The sequence below is a fragment of the Hyperoodon ampullatus genome (assembly GCF_949752795.1).
Source record: "Hyperoodon ampullatus genome assembly, chromosome: 1".
Lineage (NCBI taxonomy): Eukaryota > Metazoa > Chordata > Mammalia > Artiodactyla > Ziphiidae > Hyperoodon > Hyperoodon ampullatus.
In genome coordinates, this window is record NC_136914.1 from 20,160,231 (window position 1) to 20,178,629 (window position 18,399).

The 18,399-nt window shown below is 41.0% G+C and overlaps 1 protein-coding gene across 2 annotated transcripts in view; it reads left to right on the top strand.

The window, feature by feature from the left end:
* Window positions 1–3,198: 3,198 nt before the first annotated feature.
* Window positions 3,199–18,399, top strand: part of UNC5C (unc-5 netrin receptor C) — a gene marked incomplete at both ends in the record, with an annotated part of 405,524 nt that continues 390,323 nt past the window's right edge. For both annotated transcript variants that reach the window (XM_079712610.1, XM_079712611.1), the window contains one exon: window positions 3,199–3,322. In XM_079712610.1, coding sequence (XP_079568736.1) covers window positions 3,199–3,322 — 124 coding nt within the window. The remainder of the gene's footprint in view (window positions 3,323–18,399) is intronic.

Here is an 18,399-nt window from a genome sequence, read left to right on the forward strand (position 1 = left end):
GACACCTGAGCCCAGATCTAAGTGAGGTAAGTTAGCAGTTCTAGCTCAGAGGCCTATGCAACACTGCATTCTCTCTTCCATAAAGAAAAAACTAGGCAGGCTGTTGATACACAAGGCAAGTTCCATCTGCAATTAGATTTCAGAAAAGTCACCTGTTTGGTAAAGCTGATTGGTTTGCTGGTACTTTTCCTGTCCTTGTTCTTGTGCACTAACTCTTCCCTCTCTTTCCCACCTCATCTCTACATACCATTTCTCAAACCATTCTCCTGCTCTCTATAGACTGAATTTCAGGATTGAACTGCTTTTCCCCTTGTCTCTTACTCTTTCTTTCAAAGCATTAATTTTATGCAGTGTCTGTCATTGGGCACTTCAATAACCCAAATAGAATTATGTAACAATTTAATTCTATTTAACTAACTAGACTTTGAGGATTCTTCTCTATTGAGCTTTTCTGGCAATCAATCAACCAATACTGACTGAGCACTAACTCTACATTGGGTTCTGTGTTTAGAGCTGGGGCTGAAGTGGTGAACAAGGCAAAGACTCTGCCTTAAAGAGTTAAATTCTAGTTGGAAAAAATAACCAATAAAATTGCAAATGAATAAACAAATTTTAGATGTTAATAGAGTGACTATATGTGAGGGTTTCTTAGTATTTAAGCTGCTGTCCTTCTTGGAAAAAATTGTAAAGACAGGTATGAAATATAAACAGAACCCTTTCTATTGATGCCATCCTCAAAACAAATGACATGTTATAAGTGGCCGAGCTGCACTGTCCAACATGGTAGCCCCTAGCCATGTGGCAATTAAAATTAATTAATTACATAAAAATTCCCAATTCACACTAGTCACATTGCAAGTGCTCAATAGCCACATGTGTCTAATGACTACCATTTTGGAAAGCATAGATACAAATATGTTTCTCATTGCAGAATGTTCTGTTGGACAGCACTGGTCTAGCTAGCATGCAGGTGATGGAAATCTTTCCTCAAAAATAAGAACAGCAGCTAACAATTTTATGTGTCAGGCACTTCACGTATGTTTAACTCATTTATCTCTCATAAAAACCTAGAAGATAGCTACTGCAAATAGACCCATCTTACAGATTAAGAAACTGAAGCTTTATTTTTCAATGTCAGTCAGCTAGTAATACGAAATGCTAAGAATTAAGCTCAGACAGTCTGACACAGGAACTTCTGATCTTCTTACCAAAATATCTTGGTATCTTGGTGTAGCGAAGCTGAAGAGGGAGAAGTGATTTTAGCAGGGCAGGCTGTGCCTCCGCAGAAATAAGAAGTGGCCAGATTTGTCAATGTCTTTGCCAAGAATGACCTTTTCAGATCTACCAGACTCATCCAAGACAGGTCTTATTGGCTAGAGGTTTAGATGGAGGTTAACTTTGAAACTATCTAATAAAATATTTCACAGATGGAGAAACTGAGACATGCAGTTCACCTGACCTGTCCAGGATAACAGAATGAGTTAGGACCACAGCCAAGATGAGACCACAAGCTTCCTGCCTGTGTGTGTTTACACATTTCCCCCTTGGTACCAAGAGCTTAAAATTTCTCTGATATATTATTTAATATTAGTTTAGAAATGTAATAATCTTGGGAAGTGGTTTTCTTCTTCCTGGAAGGTCAGTGTGCCAATGTGTATTGGACTTTCCATCCATCCACTTTCCTTTTGTCCAGCCTTTCTTTATTTTATCCACCCGTTCTTACATTTCCCCTTCACCATTACAACAGGGATCCACAACTTAGCTACCCAGGCAGTTCTTTCCTGAGGAAAAAATAATAAAAACGCACTGCAGTTTGAGTCCTTACACACACACCGTTAGGAATCTGGAAAACATGTCACAGGTTCCACCATCACTTTAAGTGAGTATCTACAAATTTTGTTGTGCATCGTTTCTGGGAGTTTCTCCGGTATCATCTTACCACGCTACATACTCAACCTTGCCAGCCACCAAGGTGCACGAAAATAAAGCTCTGTTGAAGAATGAGTTTTCCTTGAGCTTTTGGTTTCTGTTGCACTACAGAGGAGTCATAGGCACCCAGAGCATAAAGCAGTCTGAGTGGCGCTGACCACTCCAAGACTGCCGCGGGCTGGGGCTCTGCAAAAGCTTCCTGCCTTCCTCCCGGCCCCGCAGGACCTCAGCTCGAGCCCGACACCCCCACCCCACCCCACCCCACCCCCACCCCACCCCACCCCCGCCTAATCAACCGCAAGACCCCAAGTCGTAGAGCGGGTCCAGTCCCGGGGAGTCTGGCTCAGGCTCTGGCGGCGCCGTGGAGGAGTTGGGAGGAGGCAGACTGAGCTCCACTGGACACAGCCAAGGGGCGCGGGGCGCGCCCGCTGCGCTCTCGAAGTCCGGGTCTGGCGCACGGCGTGAGGCCGGCGCGCTCCCACGCTCCCAATACGCTTCGTTCCTCAGGTCGCTCTCGCCTCAGCTTCCTCAGAGAAACCAACAGCCGCTCTCCACCTCCGGCTCCGGGCACGCCGCTCCCGCAGTCCTCGCTTCCCTAATGCGGGCGGGCGGGCGCGCTCCCGCCGCCTCTTACGTCCCAGCGGAGTTGGGCTGGGCCCTCCACGCCTCCTGGGCGAGCCCCTCGGCGCGCCCGTGCGCCCCGCACTACTAGGTGACCCTCTTCGGCCACCCAGCAGCCGCAGCCGCAGCCGGGAAGTCTCTCCGCCCGCGTGAGAACCCCGAGACTGGAGACGGGAGCGCCTCACTGGGCACAACTCCCTCCCTCCGCTCCCTCCTCCTCTTGCTCGCTCTTCCTCTCCCTCCGCCCGCCCCCCGCCCCGCGTGCCTGTGTGTGTTCGGCACAGGCGAGGGGACCCGGGGAACAGTCCGGGCTCGGCGCGCGGCGGAGCTGCGGCTGCTCCCGCTGCTGAGGGGAGCGGCGAGGTGGCCGCCCTGCGCCTTCCCGGACTTCCCAAGTGGGGGCAGAGCCGCCGCTCACGGAGCCGCCTGTTAGCAGGCACAGCGAAAGCGGGACCTCCAAACTCCTCCTCAGCGCCTCCTCTCCACCCCCTTTTGGCCCCTGCCCTTGGAGAAAGTGGAGTGTGGCGCTCGGCCGTCGTTACTCCTTCAGACAGCTTCGCGGTGCACGGATTCCGCTGCTGCCCGGTGAGGCTCTCCGCTGTCGGCGCTCCTCCGTGTGTGCCTCCCCCCGGCGCACCTCTGTCGACGATGAGGAAAGGTCTGCGGGCGACAGCGGCCCGCTGCGGACTGGGGCTGGGATACGTGCTGCAGATGCTCGTGCTACCTGCCCTGGCCCTGCTCAGCGCCAGCGGCACCGGCTCGGCCGCTCAAGGTAAGGGGATCCGCCGAGCTCCGCGCCACCTCCCTTCGCTTCTTCCTCTCCTCCTCCCCACTTCCCCTGGCTTCCTTAACCCGCCTCGTCTCCCTCAACTGGAAACCACTTTAAATTCTACTTTCCCAACTAGTCAAGAAGCTTTGGTTAGGATGATTTTGAATCTGTCTTCCGAGATGGGCATGGATGGGCCCGGACGCGCGGGGTGTCGGACCCACGTCTGTCTCCGGGCATGTGTCTCTTGCGTGTCTCTTGCACTTTCTGCTGCACGCTCACACGTTGTTGTACCTTGCGCACAGCGAGGTTTGGAGAGACTCTGGGCGCGGGTGGCTGCGTGGCCTGCAGTAGAGGCCCCGTGACGCGCAGAGTTTCCCCGCGCTGTGCCACGTCGGGGGTTGCCGGATCCTCGCTGAGTCTCTGAGCGCCACACGCCGAAGGGCGCTCCGCTGCGGAAACGTGTCCGTGGCGGCCGAGGACCCGCTGGCGCCGGTGGCCCTCGGCTGCTGCTCGGGGCGCTGCGGAGACTCGCGGCGCCCCCGGACCCGCGCGCCGCAGCCCGCAGCAGGCCCCGGAGCGTGCGCGCCTCCTCCGCCATCCTACCCTCTCCTCTCCGGCTCTCCCTCCCAGCCGGCGACGGAGAAACGTAACCCCCCTACTCCCCCCACTTCCCTCCCCGGCTCTAGAGGAAACGGACTGGTCGTTCAAACCAAAGCCGAAACTCCCCGGGGTAACCGGCCACTTTATAACTCTGACATTTTAATTTGATGCGTCTGAGCTTGAAAATAAGTGTCCGGGGCTCTGGGCAAAACCGGGATGGGGGAGAAGCTCGGCCAGGAGTTGCGGGTGGGTAAGGGAGCAGGGGAGGCCCGGGGGCTGGTTGCCTAGTTTCCTTCTCGCCCTCCGAGGGTGAGGTGATAGAGGCAAATCCCAGCCTTCCGAGCCTGGGAAGCTGAGTGGAAGGGAGACTGCGAGGAAGGAGCCCAGGCGCCCCTCTCCGGGGTCTCTCTCGGGTCGTCTGTGCCCCCAGCGCCCCCGCCACCTTCTGGACAAGACGAGGGCCCACCTGGGTCTTACCGCCCAGTTTTGTGGAGGTCGCTGGCTCAGGGGAGGGAGCTCAGCTCTTCCTTGGGATGGGGGGGGCGGGGGATGGAGGAAGCTTCTGCAGCGTTCGGAGGTAATCCAGGCATCCCATCCTATCGGTTACACTCGCTCCAAACTTGGAAAGCAGAGGAGGTGCGGCGATAGCCTCGACTCCCCGGAGATGCTCAGACACTCCGGAGGTTACCGACAGCATCCCCCTCAGATCTGCGGAGGCGCTGGGGACCAGGGCGTTGGAGGCGGAGGGGGGCGCTGAGCGTAGGCTAGTGTGTTCCGGGTCGGGAGGTAAGTGATCAGCGAGGCTCTGCGGATTAGCCACAGCTACTTCGGGAGTAAATTGTCCTGCTGCCTCGCTAAGTAGCCACGCTCATAAATCCTTCCTTCCCTTCTTGCCAGATGCCTCCCATCCCCGAGGTTCGGCCCTGGTTTTTCTCAGTCATATGTCTAAAGCTCATCTGCCTGTCCGTTTTACAAAGGAGTCTCCCCTGAGAATCATAAACTTATTGCAGGTTTCTTGAAATTGGGAGAAGTTCTCAGGACGGCTGCTGAGGGTGCTTAGAGGGGGTGTTTGGAAGTTGAAGGGAGCAACCTGATGAATTGTTGTGGAATCAACCGCATGACTCCCTGTGGAATTCGCCTGCTGTTATGGGGCGCACAAAGGACTAAGCTATAGGGTGCGAGTGGGAGGGGGACCAGGCGGTGAGAGAACTGTTTGGGAAAAGGACAAGTTAAAGTCCCCAAAGATGCCGAATAGGAGACGTAGGATCCCTGCCGAGAGCTTCTTACAGCCAAATTAAAAAGACTGGGTAGGAAAAAGGATCAATAAAGATAATCAAACAGGAGATTGTGAGTGGATTAATATTGAAAGAAGAAGGGAGAAGGGATGAAAAGAAAAAACGGTCAGGACAGACTGAGCGTTTGCCACTTACACTTTTTTCATCTTATAGACCAGGCAAGGCAGAGATTGAGGACTGAAACTACTCTTCTGATCTTAAGTGGAAAAATTAAATGCATTCTTTTGGGTGTGTGCATTTCACTGCTGTTCTTCTCCGTTTAGTATATTTATTTTCTTTCAGTTCCTGGTGAGCAAACTATTTATGTTTGAGTCTGTGGTCTGTGAGAGACACTATTCCACCACTTTAATCTTTGTTTTCCTCCATGTTGCAGGATACCAGCTATTCCTGTGTTGTGTGTTAGGTATCAACAATGTAGAAAGCACCAAACCCTACTTTCAGCTTCTATCACTATCACTCTATTCCATTCCCCTAGCCTGTTTACTATTGAACTACTCATACATACACTTTCTTCTCAGAGCCACACTCCTATATTTCTCTGATAGTCAGACCTTCCTTTCCTTCTAATGTCTTCTCCTTTCTCCTCTCTCTTTGGACTAGGTCACTAGGTAAATCAAAGATGCTGTTGCTCCCTCAAGGTATGATTTCCTTATGCTGAGGACTTAAAGATGGGAATAAACTATTTTTTATGGATGGAAGTATGTATGCAGTTAAGATGAGAAAGTTAATTTAAGCACTTTACACTGTGGAAAAGGTTTTTATTCTGTTGTTGGAAAGATACTAGAAAATTTGAAGTTTTAGGAAATATGTGTCTCTTCAGAGAGAGCCAAGAAAATAACAGATGTTTAAGATAAAAAAGCAGAATGGGTGTTATTTGTGAGTGTACTTCATTTTGTAACTGTGGTTTGAAGAAAGACAGCAGTCATTTTAAACAGGTCCTTGGGAGATTCTCTAGACTTTAGGCAACAGCTTTCTCCTTTCTGGCTATGTTCTAATTGTTTCGTTCAGGACTGCTGGGAACTCCTAGCTCCAGGGAATTTGTGGTGTTTTTGACTTTCAAGAATGAAAGATTTTACCAGGAAAAGGCAGCGTGTGTGTGTGGGTGTGGGTGTGGGTGTGTGCGGGTGGGTGTATGTGTGTGCACGCACGTGCACTTGATCAGTTTGCTTCAGAATTAGTGCCCTCCTGTTTTATAAATGCATTTTATTTCTGGATTTACACAGCATTGATATTCCGCTTATCTAGCACCAACTAGTGTTATGAGTGTTAACACCACCAAACTCAGAACAGGAAATTACTGAAGATTCTAATTATATTGGGATAATTCTCTATTATTGTAAGATAATTTGTAATGTTTTTAAAACAATATACTTCTTCTGAGAAAAGAGTAAAAATTATTCTCATACATTTATGCATATTGGTGTGGTACAAATAGACAATTGGCATGAAAGATTAAATTTCATGACAAGTATACCATATATTTTTCTATTTTAGGAGCAGAGTAAATTCATAAATTCACGTTTGGAATTTGCAGTAAGGAAAAGTAGGCTAGTTTACCTTTGATTAGAACAATAATTTCATGTATTCTAGCTTAGGGAATACTTAAAAGGCTTCAGAGAGCAAACTTTTCAAGTACTTGCAGAGAATGAGGAACCATTAAATTGTTAACATTTATTGACTTCCTGGCCTTCTGTGTTCTGGATACTGGGGATTCCAAATTCAACAAGACAGGGTCCTAGAGCATCTCCCATTGTAGTCTGGTTGTCCTGATCAGAATACATACTGATCCTTTTTTGAGCAACCCCCCTAAGGACCTGAAGGAGGCACCGAGCTCTCCTAAACAAACTCTTAGCTTGCTTAGAATTATTGTTGAGACTAAAAAATAACTGTTCTCTAATGTATGCTGGGTTCTCCAATTAGTGCAAATAGCCAGAGTGCCTGCCTTAACTGCGTTTAGCACTTTTCTGATTTAGGTCATGGCTTTGCTGGAGCAGCAGAGGGAGTCACTCTGAGAAGAAACATTAAAATTACAGGCTGCAACCACTTCAGGGAGATAATGGGGACGCTTGTGGGGTGGGGACTGAGGCAGTGCTCTTCCCTTGCTCTTTTAGCCTATATCTTTTTTAGTTTGACTTTGTCGTTTGTGGCGGCTAAAAACAAACCTGTTCACATCCCCACGAATTAGAAATCCATTAGCTCATTTGGATAGTATATGCTATTAGAAGTAAAGTTCTGAACAATTATTGTGCATTTATTATGCCCCACACTGTATGCTATTTGTTAGGGACACAGAGTTGAGGAGACAGTTCACCCTTCGAGGAAGACTGACTTACAAGCATATAATTATAACTTACTTTCTGAGATATAACAGTGGGAATAGGTATAGTATCTTCTGGATTTAAGCATCCAATGTTAGTAAACATAGGACTAGCTAGGGTTGTAGTGTGAATGGTAGCAGGAGTTCCATGATTTCTGTGCAGAGAAACTTAAGGGTGGCAGTTTGGTTGGAAGTGGGTTGTTCTTAAAGCTGAGTTTGCATTGTAACTGTCTTATTAAATCTTACTTAGGTTTAATATATAATCGGTCTGGCTTTTGGGAGACTGTTAGAGACTGTTAGTGGTGTGTGCCCATCCTCCCTGGTAGTTTAGTGGTTACTGCCGCCTCCACCACCTCCTAGCTGTGTGGCCATTGGTGAGTTATTTAGCATCTCCGTGCCTCAGTTTCCTCAGATATAAAATGAGGATAAGATATACTGTAAGTCATATTAGGGTTGAATGAATTAATACATCTAAAGTATGTAGAGCAGAATTTTTTGGCTTCCAACTCTGTAAACCATGGGCAAAGAAATCTAGAAGTTAAAGAAATTAAAGGTCAATAATTTTGAACTCGGAGTCGAGGGATTGCTGCAGACACTGCTTCCCCCAAAGCAACAAATGGAGCTGTCTGAAGAGATGCTCCAGAGTACTGTAAACTCCTGGGATATGATGTGGTTCTTTGAACAGCCTGTGGGAAGCTCTCTCTTTTCATAGCCACATTTCTTCCTTTCTGCACAATCTGGGAAAATTGACCTAACACCAGTTCTAAAAATGCCATTTTAAATCAGAGCCTGTTAAGTCCTGGCTACAACCTCCACTCTTGACTTTCTATCTTTACAATGAATATTGAAAGATAACTTTGCATAAATCCGTAAACACTTTTATGAAAAAAAAACATGCAAGTTCCATGTTTTCAGATAATAGTTTTGAGAAAACCAGCCCTTTATGCAAATGTGGATTGTTTTTCTTAAAAAAAAAAAGACACAAGTGTGTCTAACGAGCATAATTCAACACATGATAAAACAACACAAAAAAATAGAGTATGTCTCCTATATACCGAGTTCTGTTCCGAGAGTGCAGTCGTCAAGTCCAACCAAGTTAGCCGAGGTACCCAACTAACATAATAGGCTGTATAGTACTGTAGTATAATAGGTTTATAATACTTTTCACACAAATAGTACATAAAAAAATGAACAAACACAAAAAATAAAGAAAACATTTTTACTTTTACAGTATGGTACCTTGTAAAGTACAGTAGTACCAGCTACATCACTGCTGCTTTTATGCTTGCTTCCGGGCATCCTGGGCTTGAAATAAGGATATTGTACTACTGTACTCTATACAGTAAAGTACACAAAAGCACAACCACTTGTAGAGGATGCATGCACGTGACAGTGTACACCAAGCATGTGAATAACTTATGTGATTGGACATGCTAATGCATGTTCGCATCTTTGCAAAGTTCTCAGCTTGAAGGTTCATATGTAGGGGACTTACTGTATAGAAAAAATAGGTTGACTTGAAGGCAAAGCAAATTCACCAGGACTTTCATATATTCAAATTATATTTGCAATAGAAAGTTTCAGCATCATAATTTAGAACAACATGGATAATCTAGGTAATATATATTTTGAAAGTGTCACATTTAATTACTTCTATTTGTTTAATGGTTATTGCTATTTTTTTCATGTTTGGTGTTTTGTTTTTTTTTTTATTTTTTTTTTGGTCGAGCTACGCAGCTTTCAGGATCTTAGTTCCCCGACCGGGGATGTAACTCGGGGCCCTGGCAGTGAGAACACTGAGTCCTAACCACTGGACAGTGAGGGAATTCCCTTATGCTTGGTATAAATATTGTTTTCTAGAAGAATTTAAGATAAAACTAGACATTTGTGGAGGTTTTATGTTATTTAGAGTTAAGACACATCTTTCTCTTACAGTATTTTCATTCTGCTTTTATTTTTGGACTGTCTGGTCTGCCGTTACAGAGCCCCAAATTTCTCATTCTTTTTCTTTCTTAACTTAGCTCCTTAGAGCAATGTATGGGCTCTTCTTTGATTTCAGAATTTATTTGGTTTTGTTACTGCTTATATATTTGTGGAAGAGAGCTCCATGAATCTGAGACCTTGGATATTGTTCCGGTATCACTCACTTAGTTCAAGGATGTTTAAACTAGAACAGAAACTCAGTGCTGTGTTTTATGTGACTTTTTTGAAGTACCGTAAGTTTGCCTTGAGCAATATTAATAGATCTACTGTCTCCTTTTTTCTAGTTTTTAAAAAGAAATCCAATAATTTAAAATTTTATAGTTTCTCTTATTTTAAATATTTATAATCTCTAAATTTGTGGAGATTTTAATTTAAAAAACTTTATAGTAATAATTTTATGAGCTAACAAGATCAAAAATAGTAGCTTTTTTTTTCTCTTCTCTACCTGATTAGAACTCTTTCTGCCTTTTCATGATAACCCAAAACATATTGGGTTGGCCACAAAGTTCCTTTGGGTTTTCCGTAACATCTTACAGAAAAACCTGAAGGAACTTTTTGGCCAACCCAATATACTCTATTGCAAATATTTGGACGCTTTGTAAACAAAATGTTAGAAAATATTGTTATAATTTTATAATTAAAAACGAGTTTGGGGTTGAAGTTTTAATGTGGTTTCTCACTTTGAGTATTCCTGCCCCCCAAAAAGTTGCTCCCTTAGGTTTATATAATGAGGTTTTGAAAGACACAGAAGAGTATCTCCAGGTACTTAAAACATATCTAGCCTTCTACACATAGTGTTAAAGTTACTGTGACATTAAATTGAAGTTATTTTGGAAAGTGAGCTGTAGCTTTGAAAATGCCAAATATGCAGATATTTGTCCTTATGTAAGTATACCTTTTATGAGCAGTGAACAGTGATTCAAAAGTGCTTTGTGTGGCAAAAGTATAAGCCTAATATCTGAAAACTCCAGTGTTTGGGGAATACCCTCTTCTAATTAAATAACTAACCATGTCTCATTGCCAGTGTGGTAGTGGAATGAGAGAGAGAGAGAGGAGACATGTGAGACTTCATTTCATTGATGTGCCTGTTACAGTTCTTACTTAAAATATGAGGGCACCAAATAATCATGTTAACAGATGATACTGATTAATCAAATTTAACTCCAGAGTTACCAGTCTTATTTATTTTAAAATGTTGTGAGGATAAGGGTTTTATCTTCATTAATCATTGTCATTTGGGTCCTGTGGCTAGATTCATTTCTCAGCAATTATGAGAGCCATAAAAGTGCCTCATGTAGGTGAACGTGTATTATCTCTTCTTCTAACTAAGGATGTTAAACAACAGAAACTCCCTCAGCACATTTAACAAGTTTGTTGATGAATGCTAACATTTCTCAGTTTTAGTCAATGTCTTAATTGATTATTTAATCATGGACTGACTGAACTCAAATGTAATTTATTGTCTTCTCTTTTTTTCTCTGTTCAGAATAAAAACCTTATATATGAACATTCATTTCCAGTAAAAACATATTAGTACTTGCACATTAAAATGCGTCTGGAGCCCAGTTATAAGGGTAAATATATCTGTGAGTAGAAATGGATTCAAAAATTCAAGAAAATTAGTGGGCCTAATATAAAATATGAAAGAGCAGTGTAGAAGTAAAGTATACCATTTGTACAGAAAAGTAATTCTTTTAAAATAGTGCATATGTACATTCTCTTAGACAATAAAAGTTTAGTGCAATATGATAGGGCATGTGGTGTAATAATATCCTCTTATAAAGTACAGGCGTAGTGAAATATGTTCATGTATCAGATAAAAGTAAAGGGGAACAGTTTGGGACTATTCTAGTCTCTATGAATTTGCAAGTTCATTTTTTGTATTCAAATTGAATATTTTAGATGATTCTAATATCTTTTTGGAATTTCAAGAACCTAAAAAAATTATTTCAAGATCTAGATCAGAGACTACACTTTAACAAATGGTATTCTCTAACTTTTATAGGACCAAAAAGTGACATTCAGTGAAGAAAGCACTGTTGCTATTTTATTATACGTGATTGTCAAAGACCTGTGTTATCCCTGATCCAAACCAAACAAATAACCAGATTACTACCACAACAAAAACTTTATGATTGTAAAGACATAGTAAATAATGGTAATTTCACTTTAAGCATTATGTCTGTGTGAAATATGTTGACATTTGAATTTAGCTTTTGCTAAGGGAAAATGATATATTTTATCTTCCATTGAATAAAGAGGTTGCCAAATATCCACATTGTAGCCACCCAGTGGAAAGAGGCAAGTTTGGCAAGCAGCAATCTTGGAGTCATTCTAAATAAAACAGTAATTACGTTACCTGTCATTTTCTTTAGCAACATTCCTTCTTCCTTCTGTATATCTCCATAAGGCGATGAGACAGTATGAGCTTTAAAATGTGTTAAGGATCAAATTCAAGGATTGAAAGAGCCTAAGACATTTTCCTCCCAACCTACTACAGCCATCACCCACAGAGCATGCAACTTGGTGGAAAACAGAAGCCCATTTCAGAAACTGCTCTCAGAAGCTGAGGAAAAACAGGCATGTTCAAATGATTTATTGCTTGTGCTATCGGAATAGAGACCTAAGATCAGTATTTCATCATAATATTATTCAACGGGCACTCTGACTTGAACCTTTATATAAATAGAGTCTTGATACACACCTACTTCAATTAACAGAGCAAAAGAGTTTCTAAAGTATTTAAAAGATGTATTTTTGAAAGAAGTTACATTTGGATTTTACTTGAACCTGTTTGAGCAGGATGTACTTGTTTGAGAAATCTAGACTTAAGTCAGTGGTATACTGATACACAGAATCCTTCAAAGGTCTTTATAAAATGCATTGATATTTCCTCAGCTACTCTTAAACAGTGTCATTAGTAATGTCAGCGTTGTAGGTTAAATCTCACCTGTACGTCAGAAATTGAAAAGCATTCTTAGGATTATATGGGAGTCATTAGGGACAATTGTCCCAGAAAAGAATTTGCTTAAATGGAGTTTTATCTTTAATATAATTACATTTTTAGGAAATGTTGCCAATATCTTTCTCTTATATATTGATCAAAATATATGTTTATTTTTGTTATACACACACACACACACACACACACACACACACCCCCCACAGTGGAGAAAGTTAGAGCTTACTTACTATAACCTGATGAAAAAATAGAGAAGAAAGATGGCGAGAAAAAGTTTTAACAATAGATATGTTTTCCCAATAGGGATGGGGGTAATCAGTTTATTGGATTTATTAGAAATGATGATCACATGAAAGATCTACATATTTTTTTAATCAAATTAAATAACTATGGAATTATTTCCTAGCAGGGAATTTCCAGGCAGAAATGGAGTAAAGAGTTACAAGAAGTAGACATATATAGTTCAGTAATTCTCTGTGAGCATATATATATATAGATGTGTCTATATATATATATATACATATATATACACACACACACACACACACATGCTTGCACAAATTGTGTGTGTGTGTAACATTTTTGATTTAGGAGAGTTTATTTTCAAACAGCCTTGGCAATATCCTTAAAAAATAGCAAAACCTATCAAACAAATGAAAACAAACTTTTACTAAAAAAAAATTCATAAGTAGTCATTGCATAGGGAATCAGGTTTCATCACTGGTTTCTAACTGCAAAATTATATTCTTTTGTGCAAAAAGTGCCTTGTTGTGACCGGTAGCTAAGTTGTTTACAATAGCGTACAGTAGAGATACCTCTGCCTCATTCGTGTGGTGGCTTATCTGATAGAAACAATTTCTTCCTGTCCTCCAGATGACAGAGACTGGGGGATCTCCACGTTCACTGGCTTATTTCAAACACGTGGAGAAGAACTTCTGTATTTTCCTGCACGGTAGACTATAATTTTTTGACCAAAGGAGGTCAGCTATCCTGTGTGCATGAGTAAAGTCCTTCATTCACATGTGGGAACCCCCTCTTCAGGAGAGACAAAGTTTCCCCTGGTAAGCACCCTGCCTGAGGTGACCTCTTAGGATCGGGCTGATTGAAGGCAAAGTCAATTGTGTTGTTTTTCCCTGAATTTGGTGATGATTTGAATAATATTTTTTTATAAAAAATAAAGTGAAGTTAATAAAATGGAGTTATGTTTCCAGGCTACAGAATGTTTAATTTTCTTGGAGTCCCTCAGGTGCCATACAGGTGGCTTTATTTCCAGATGTCTCCATTACATCCATTGATACCTTGATTTAAATGAATAATGATAAAGTTAGTTGAGGGGGGAAGAGAAAGTTTGTTACTAATGAAAGAATATAAAAAATTTAATTACACATAGATGGGTAATGTACTTTCTTGCTTATTTTTAGTATTATATTAAATGCAGATTAATATATATTTACATGACACATCAGTATGTAAATGTTAATTATTGCCATATGTTTCCACATCACTTGGCATTTATGAGCTAGGATTTTAAAAGATGCAATAAATTCTAGTGTGCAGGGAATTGTTTCCTGTGTTCTCTGTCTTACATATCATATGTTCATGGATGATATGGGGTTTTCATAAGAAAATATGTAATACTCTGTTAAGAAGAGCAAAGTAATAATAATGTCCCACAAAGTTTTCTGACTGCAAGTCTAAATGCTCATGAGAGAGGTTTCCTGTTGAATGCTGAATTGCAAGGTTAAAAAGAGGGCCTTAAAGATAAGAGTGGATTCCACAGTCCTTGAGTTTGTTTTGCATTCAGTGACAGTCACTAAATTAGGGAAAGGAATGTTCAAACAACACACTTGAGGAAAAGTGATTTTTATAGAAAGGAGCCATTTCTGCTAATAGCCAGTAACTGCACGTAACCCTGCTGACATTAAAAGTCCATTAGCTAAGCCCAGTTTAAATAGCAGCTGATGCAGTGTCAGCTAAATGTACCTTGGAATTTTTTCATATAATGCAGTAATAGCAGTTCCATAATTTTTTTCTAAAACTACATGCATTAAGTAAAACAAATGTCATCTGATAGTAGTGGCAGGGCTGCTAATAAGCAGGCAGAGATTTGTGATGAAACAAAAGTAACAGTCTATATAACAAGAAGATAATAAATGGTAGTGATGGTTTTAAAAGGGAGCCTTTGAGAAAAATCATATGGAGAAGCTTAAGCTGAAATCCAGAAAGAGTTGTTTCCATAGAAGCGCATATTAATGTGCGCTACTTTGAGATGCTCATTTGAAGTGAAGTGACTTTTTACTGTCAGCCTCAGAGTTTAGTATCTCAGTGTATTTTGAAACAGCAGGGAGCCCTCTCCTTAGACCCTGATAAGTGTGTAAATGGCAGGGAAGTGGGGAGAGGCGGTAAAAGGGGATTGAAAAAGGAAAACAAGTGAAAACAGAGATATAACTTCATGTGTGTTAATACCTTTAAGGTGATTACTATGGTACTATTATTTTAAGCAGTATGATTTATTAATGCTGCCTACAATGAAATCAGAGGTTGAACTGTTGATATTCTTCCCCTCTCCTGTTTTTCCATCCTTTGAGTATTTCCCAGTCTCCATTTTAATCCTCTGAAAGACAGGAAATTTTACTGCAAATTTATAGTAGAATCCAAGAATTTTGAATAACTCCTCTTAAAGAATTCTCTAAGACAGTGTTCTGTAACTATGAGACCACTGTGAAGACAGTGAGGGTTGTTCAGTAATCTAGTGTGTGAGTTGACAAGAGGGCAGTAATTAATGAGTGACTGTCGTACTCACACCACAATAAAGTATTACGAGAACCTCCATGCTGACCACCACTCCCCATTATCAGACCATTAGTAAAAGCCTGCACAGGCAACAGTGGGGAGCTCTGCTTAAGCTTATGACCCTAATCACTTGGGTATAAGCTTCGTGCATATTTTCAGAATGGTCACTCGAATTCTCATCACACTTTCTAGTACTCAGAATTCTTTATCATTCTAACCTGAGAATTTATTTATAAGTCTAACCTGAGATATCACATCTTTTGTTTATTTTTATTTTAAAGTTAACTCAGTTTTCTTTATATGATTAAAAAAATACCTCACATAACCCTGCGTTGCTTGAAAAGGGGGGAAAAAGAAAAAGAAAGGAAAAGGAAAAAAGAAGAAAAAGACTACTGTTTAATCACAATGTGGTGGCAGAGATCTCCCTTTTATGTTCACAGATTTTCATACAAGCATTTCATAATAAAATCAAGAAGTTCTCTTTGGTGTTGGTAACTGTTTTAATTCAGTTCAGGCCACTGTAAAGGCTTATTTTGAATAAATTGGAAGCTTCTAGAGACAGACTTTATGCAATTAAATTCCTAACCAAAATCCCATTTACTAACATATTGTATGAGGGACTGATGAATACTCTTGTCTTTAGTATGTAACTCAAACATTAATAACAGATGCAAATATGCCTCAGTTCAACCAGTGGGCTTTGATTTTTAATTCTAAACTGACTTAAGTTTTTTCAAACTAAGACATATGTTAAAAGTGACTATTTCCCGTATGTTTTTCCTTTTCTGTTGCATAAATCTATTGCAGGAAGAAAAGAGAATGCCATAATATTTGGCCGCACGGTAAATTTGTACGCATCTATGAATGAGTGTTATGAAAGTGAATTATGTTGAAAATTACAAGATGATGCTAGGCTGATTGAAATAAGACAATTATTACATTAGAGTTTGGAACAGTTTTTAGAAAAAAATTACCCTGCAATGTTAATATACTGTTACTTTCTTGGAAGTTTTGCAATGTATCTTTTTTTGGATGAAGAATTACATTTAAAAAATTTTTGAGTGAACACAATATATAGTTTGGTTTGGTGCTAAATTCATTCATTTATGCTTGGAAAACTTTTCTTAAAATAATCTTTAATAATGTCTATTCTTTACTGTGATTTTATGGCTGTGTTTAGAATAGTGAATAGTTTAGATCACTTCTTTTTTCTTTTTTTCTGTTTAACATTTCTTTGACTGTTAGGGAATTAAAACATATTAGATACATGCACATATGTGTGGGTCTGATAATTTCCTGGTATAGGAAATTAATCAAAATGCATTGAAAAAAATGAATCAATCAAATCAATTGTTTACAATCAAGTGTATTCTTGGCAACTATGCTAGGGAAATACTAATGCAACCTTTATATAAATAAGTCTTTTGGTAAAAGTGAATAAACTGTGCTAAACTCTAAGCTTGAAAATTGCGTACAAGTTTAAAATCTCTTAGCGTCACTCCACATTTGTAAGTAGAATGTCAGAATCATAATACTATTAACATCACAGAATTGTGAGGATTAACAGGGTTATCAAAAGTGAAGAATTGAGAGCAGTGCCTGGCACCAGATAAGCGCTTAATGCCATTAGCGACTGTCATTGCTGTTGCTGTTGTATTTTCATTATGTAAGTTTATACACCGTACAACAACTTTCACTTGGCACCATTATGAAAATAATTGAATATATCACAAGAATGAGAGGATTGCACTCAATTGGGGGTACCATCAGGTGGAAAAATATCACATGAACCAACAAAAGCATGTTGCCAAAGGTGAAATACTTAAAAAGGAATTGGTAGATTTAAAAATCACATTTAAAAATACCCTGTTAGGGCCTCCCTGGTGGCGCAGTGGTTGAGAGTCCGCCTGCCGATGCAGGGGATACGGGTTCGTGCCCCGGTCTGGGAGGATCCCATATGCCGCGGAGCGGCTGGGCCCGTGAGCCATGGCTGCTGAGCCTGCGCATCCGGAGCCTGTGCTCCGCAACGGGAGAGGCCACAACAGTGAGAGGCCCGCATACCACAAAAAAAAAAAAAAAAAAAAAAAAAAAAAAAAAAAAAAAAAAAAAAAATACCCTGTTAAATTATCAGATTTTAGTTGTGCATTAAAACTATGTGGAAACTCAACACAAGTGTGTTTGGTTTTATGGACAAGTTTTAGATGATTTTTTTCCTATGCTTGATTCTGAAGGTAGAATATATTCCATTAAAACTAGTATCTAATAAATGTTAAGGAAATAATCAGTTTATATTTTTCTCTACTATACATTGGCTATACTTATAAAGACAAATATAAGTACAAAGACTGGAAAAAACAATTGGCAAATTCTTTTTTTTAATTGAATTGAATTGAATTTATTTTTTATACAGCAGGTTCTTATTAGTTATCTATTTTATACACATCAGTGTATACATGTCAATCCCAATCTCCCAATTCATCCCACCACCACCACCACCCCCCTGCCACTTTCTGCCCTGCCCTTGGTGTCCATATGTTTGTTCTCTACATCTGTGTCTCTATTTCTGCCCTGCAAACCGGTTCATCTGCACCATTTTTCTAGGTTCCACACATATGTGTTAATATACGATACTTGTTTTTCTCTTTCTGACTTACTTCACTCTGTATGACAGTCTCTAAATCATCCACGTCTCTACAAATGACCCAATTTCGTTCCTTTTTATGGCTGAGTAATATTCCATTGTATATATGTACCACATCTTCTTTTTTTTTTTTTTTTTTTTTTTTTTTGCGGTACGCGGGCCTCTCACTGTTGTGGCCTCTCCCGTTGCGGAGCACAGGCTCTGGATGCGCAGGCTCAGCGGCCATGGCTCACGGGCCCAGCCGCTCCGCGGCATATGGGATCCTCCCAGACCGGGGCACGAACCCGTATCCCCTGCATCAGCAGGCGGACTCTCAACCACTGCGCCACCAGGGAGGCCCCCACATCTTCTTTATCCATTTGTCTGTTGATGGGCATTTAGGTTGCTTCCATGACCTGGCTATTGTAAATAGTGCTGCAATGAACACTGGGGTGCATGTGTCTTTTTGAATTATGGTTTTCTCTGGGTACATGCCCAGTAGTGGGATTG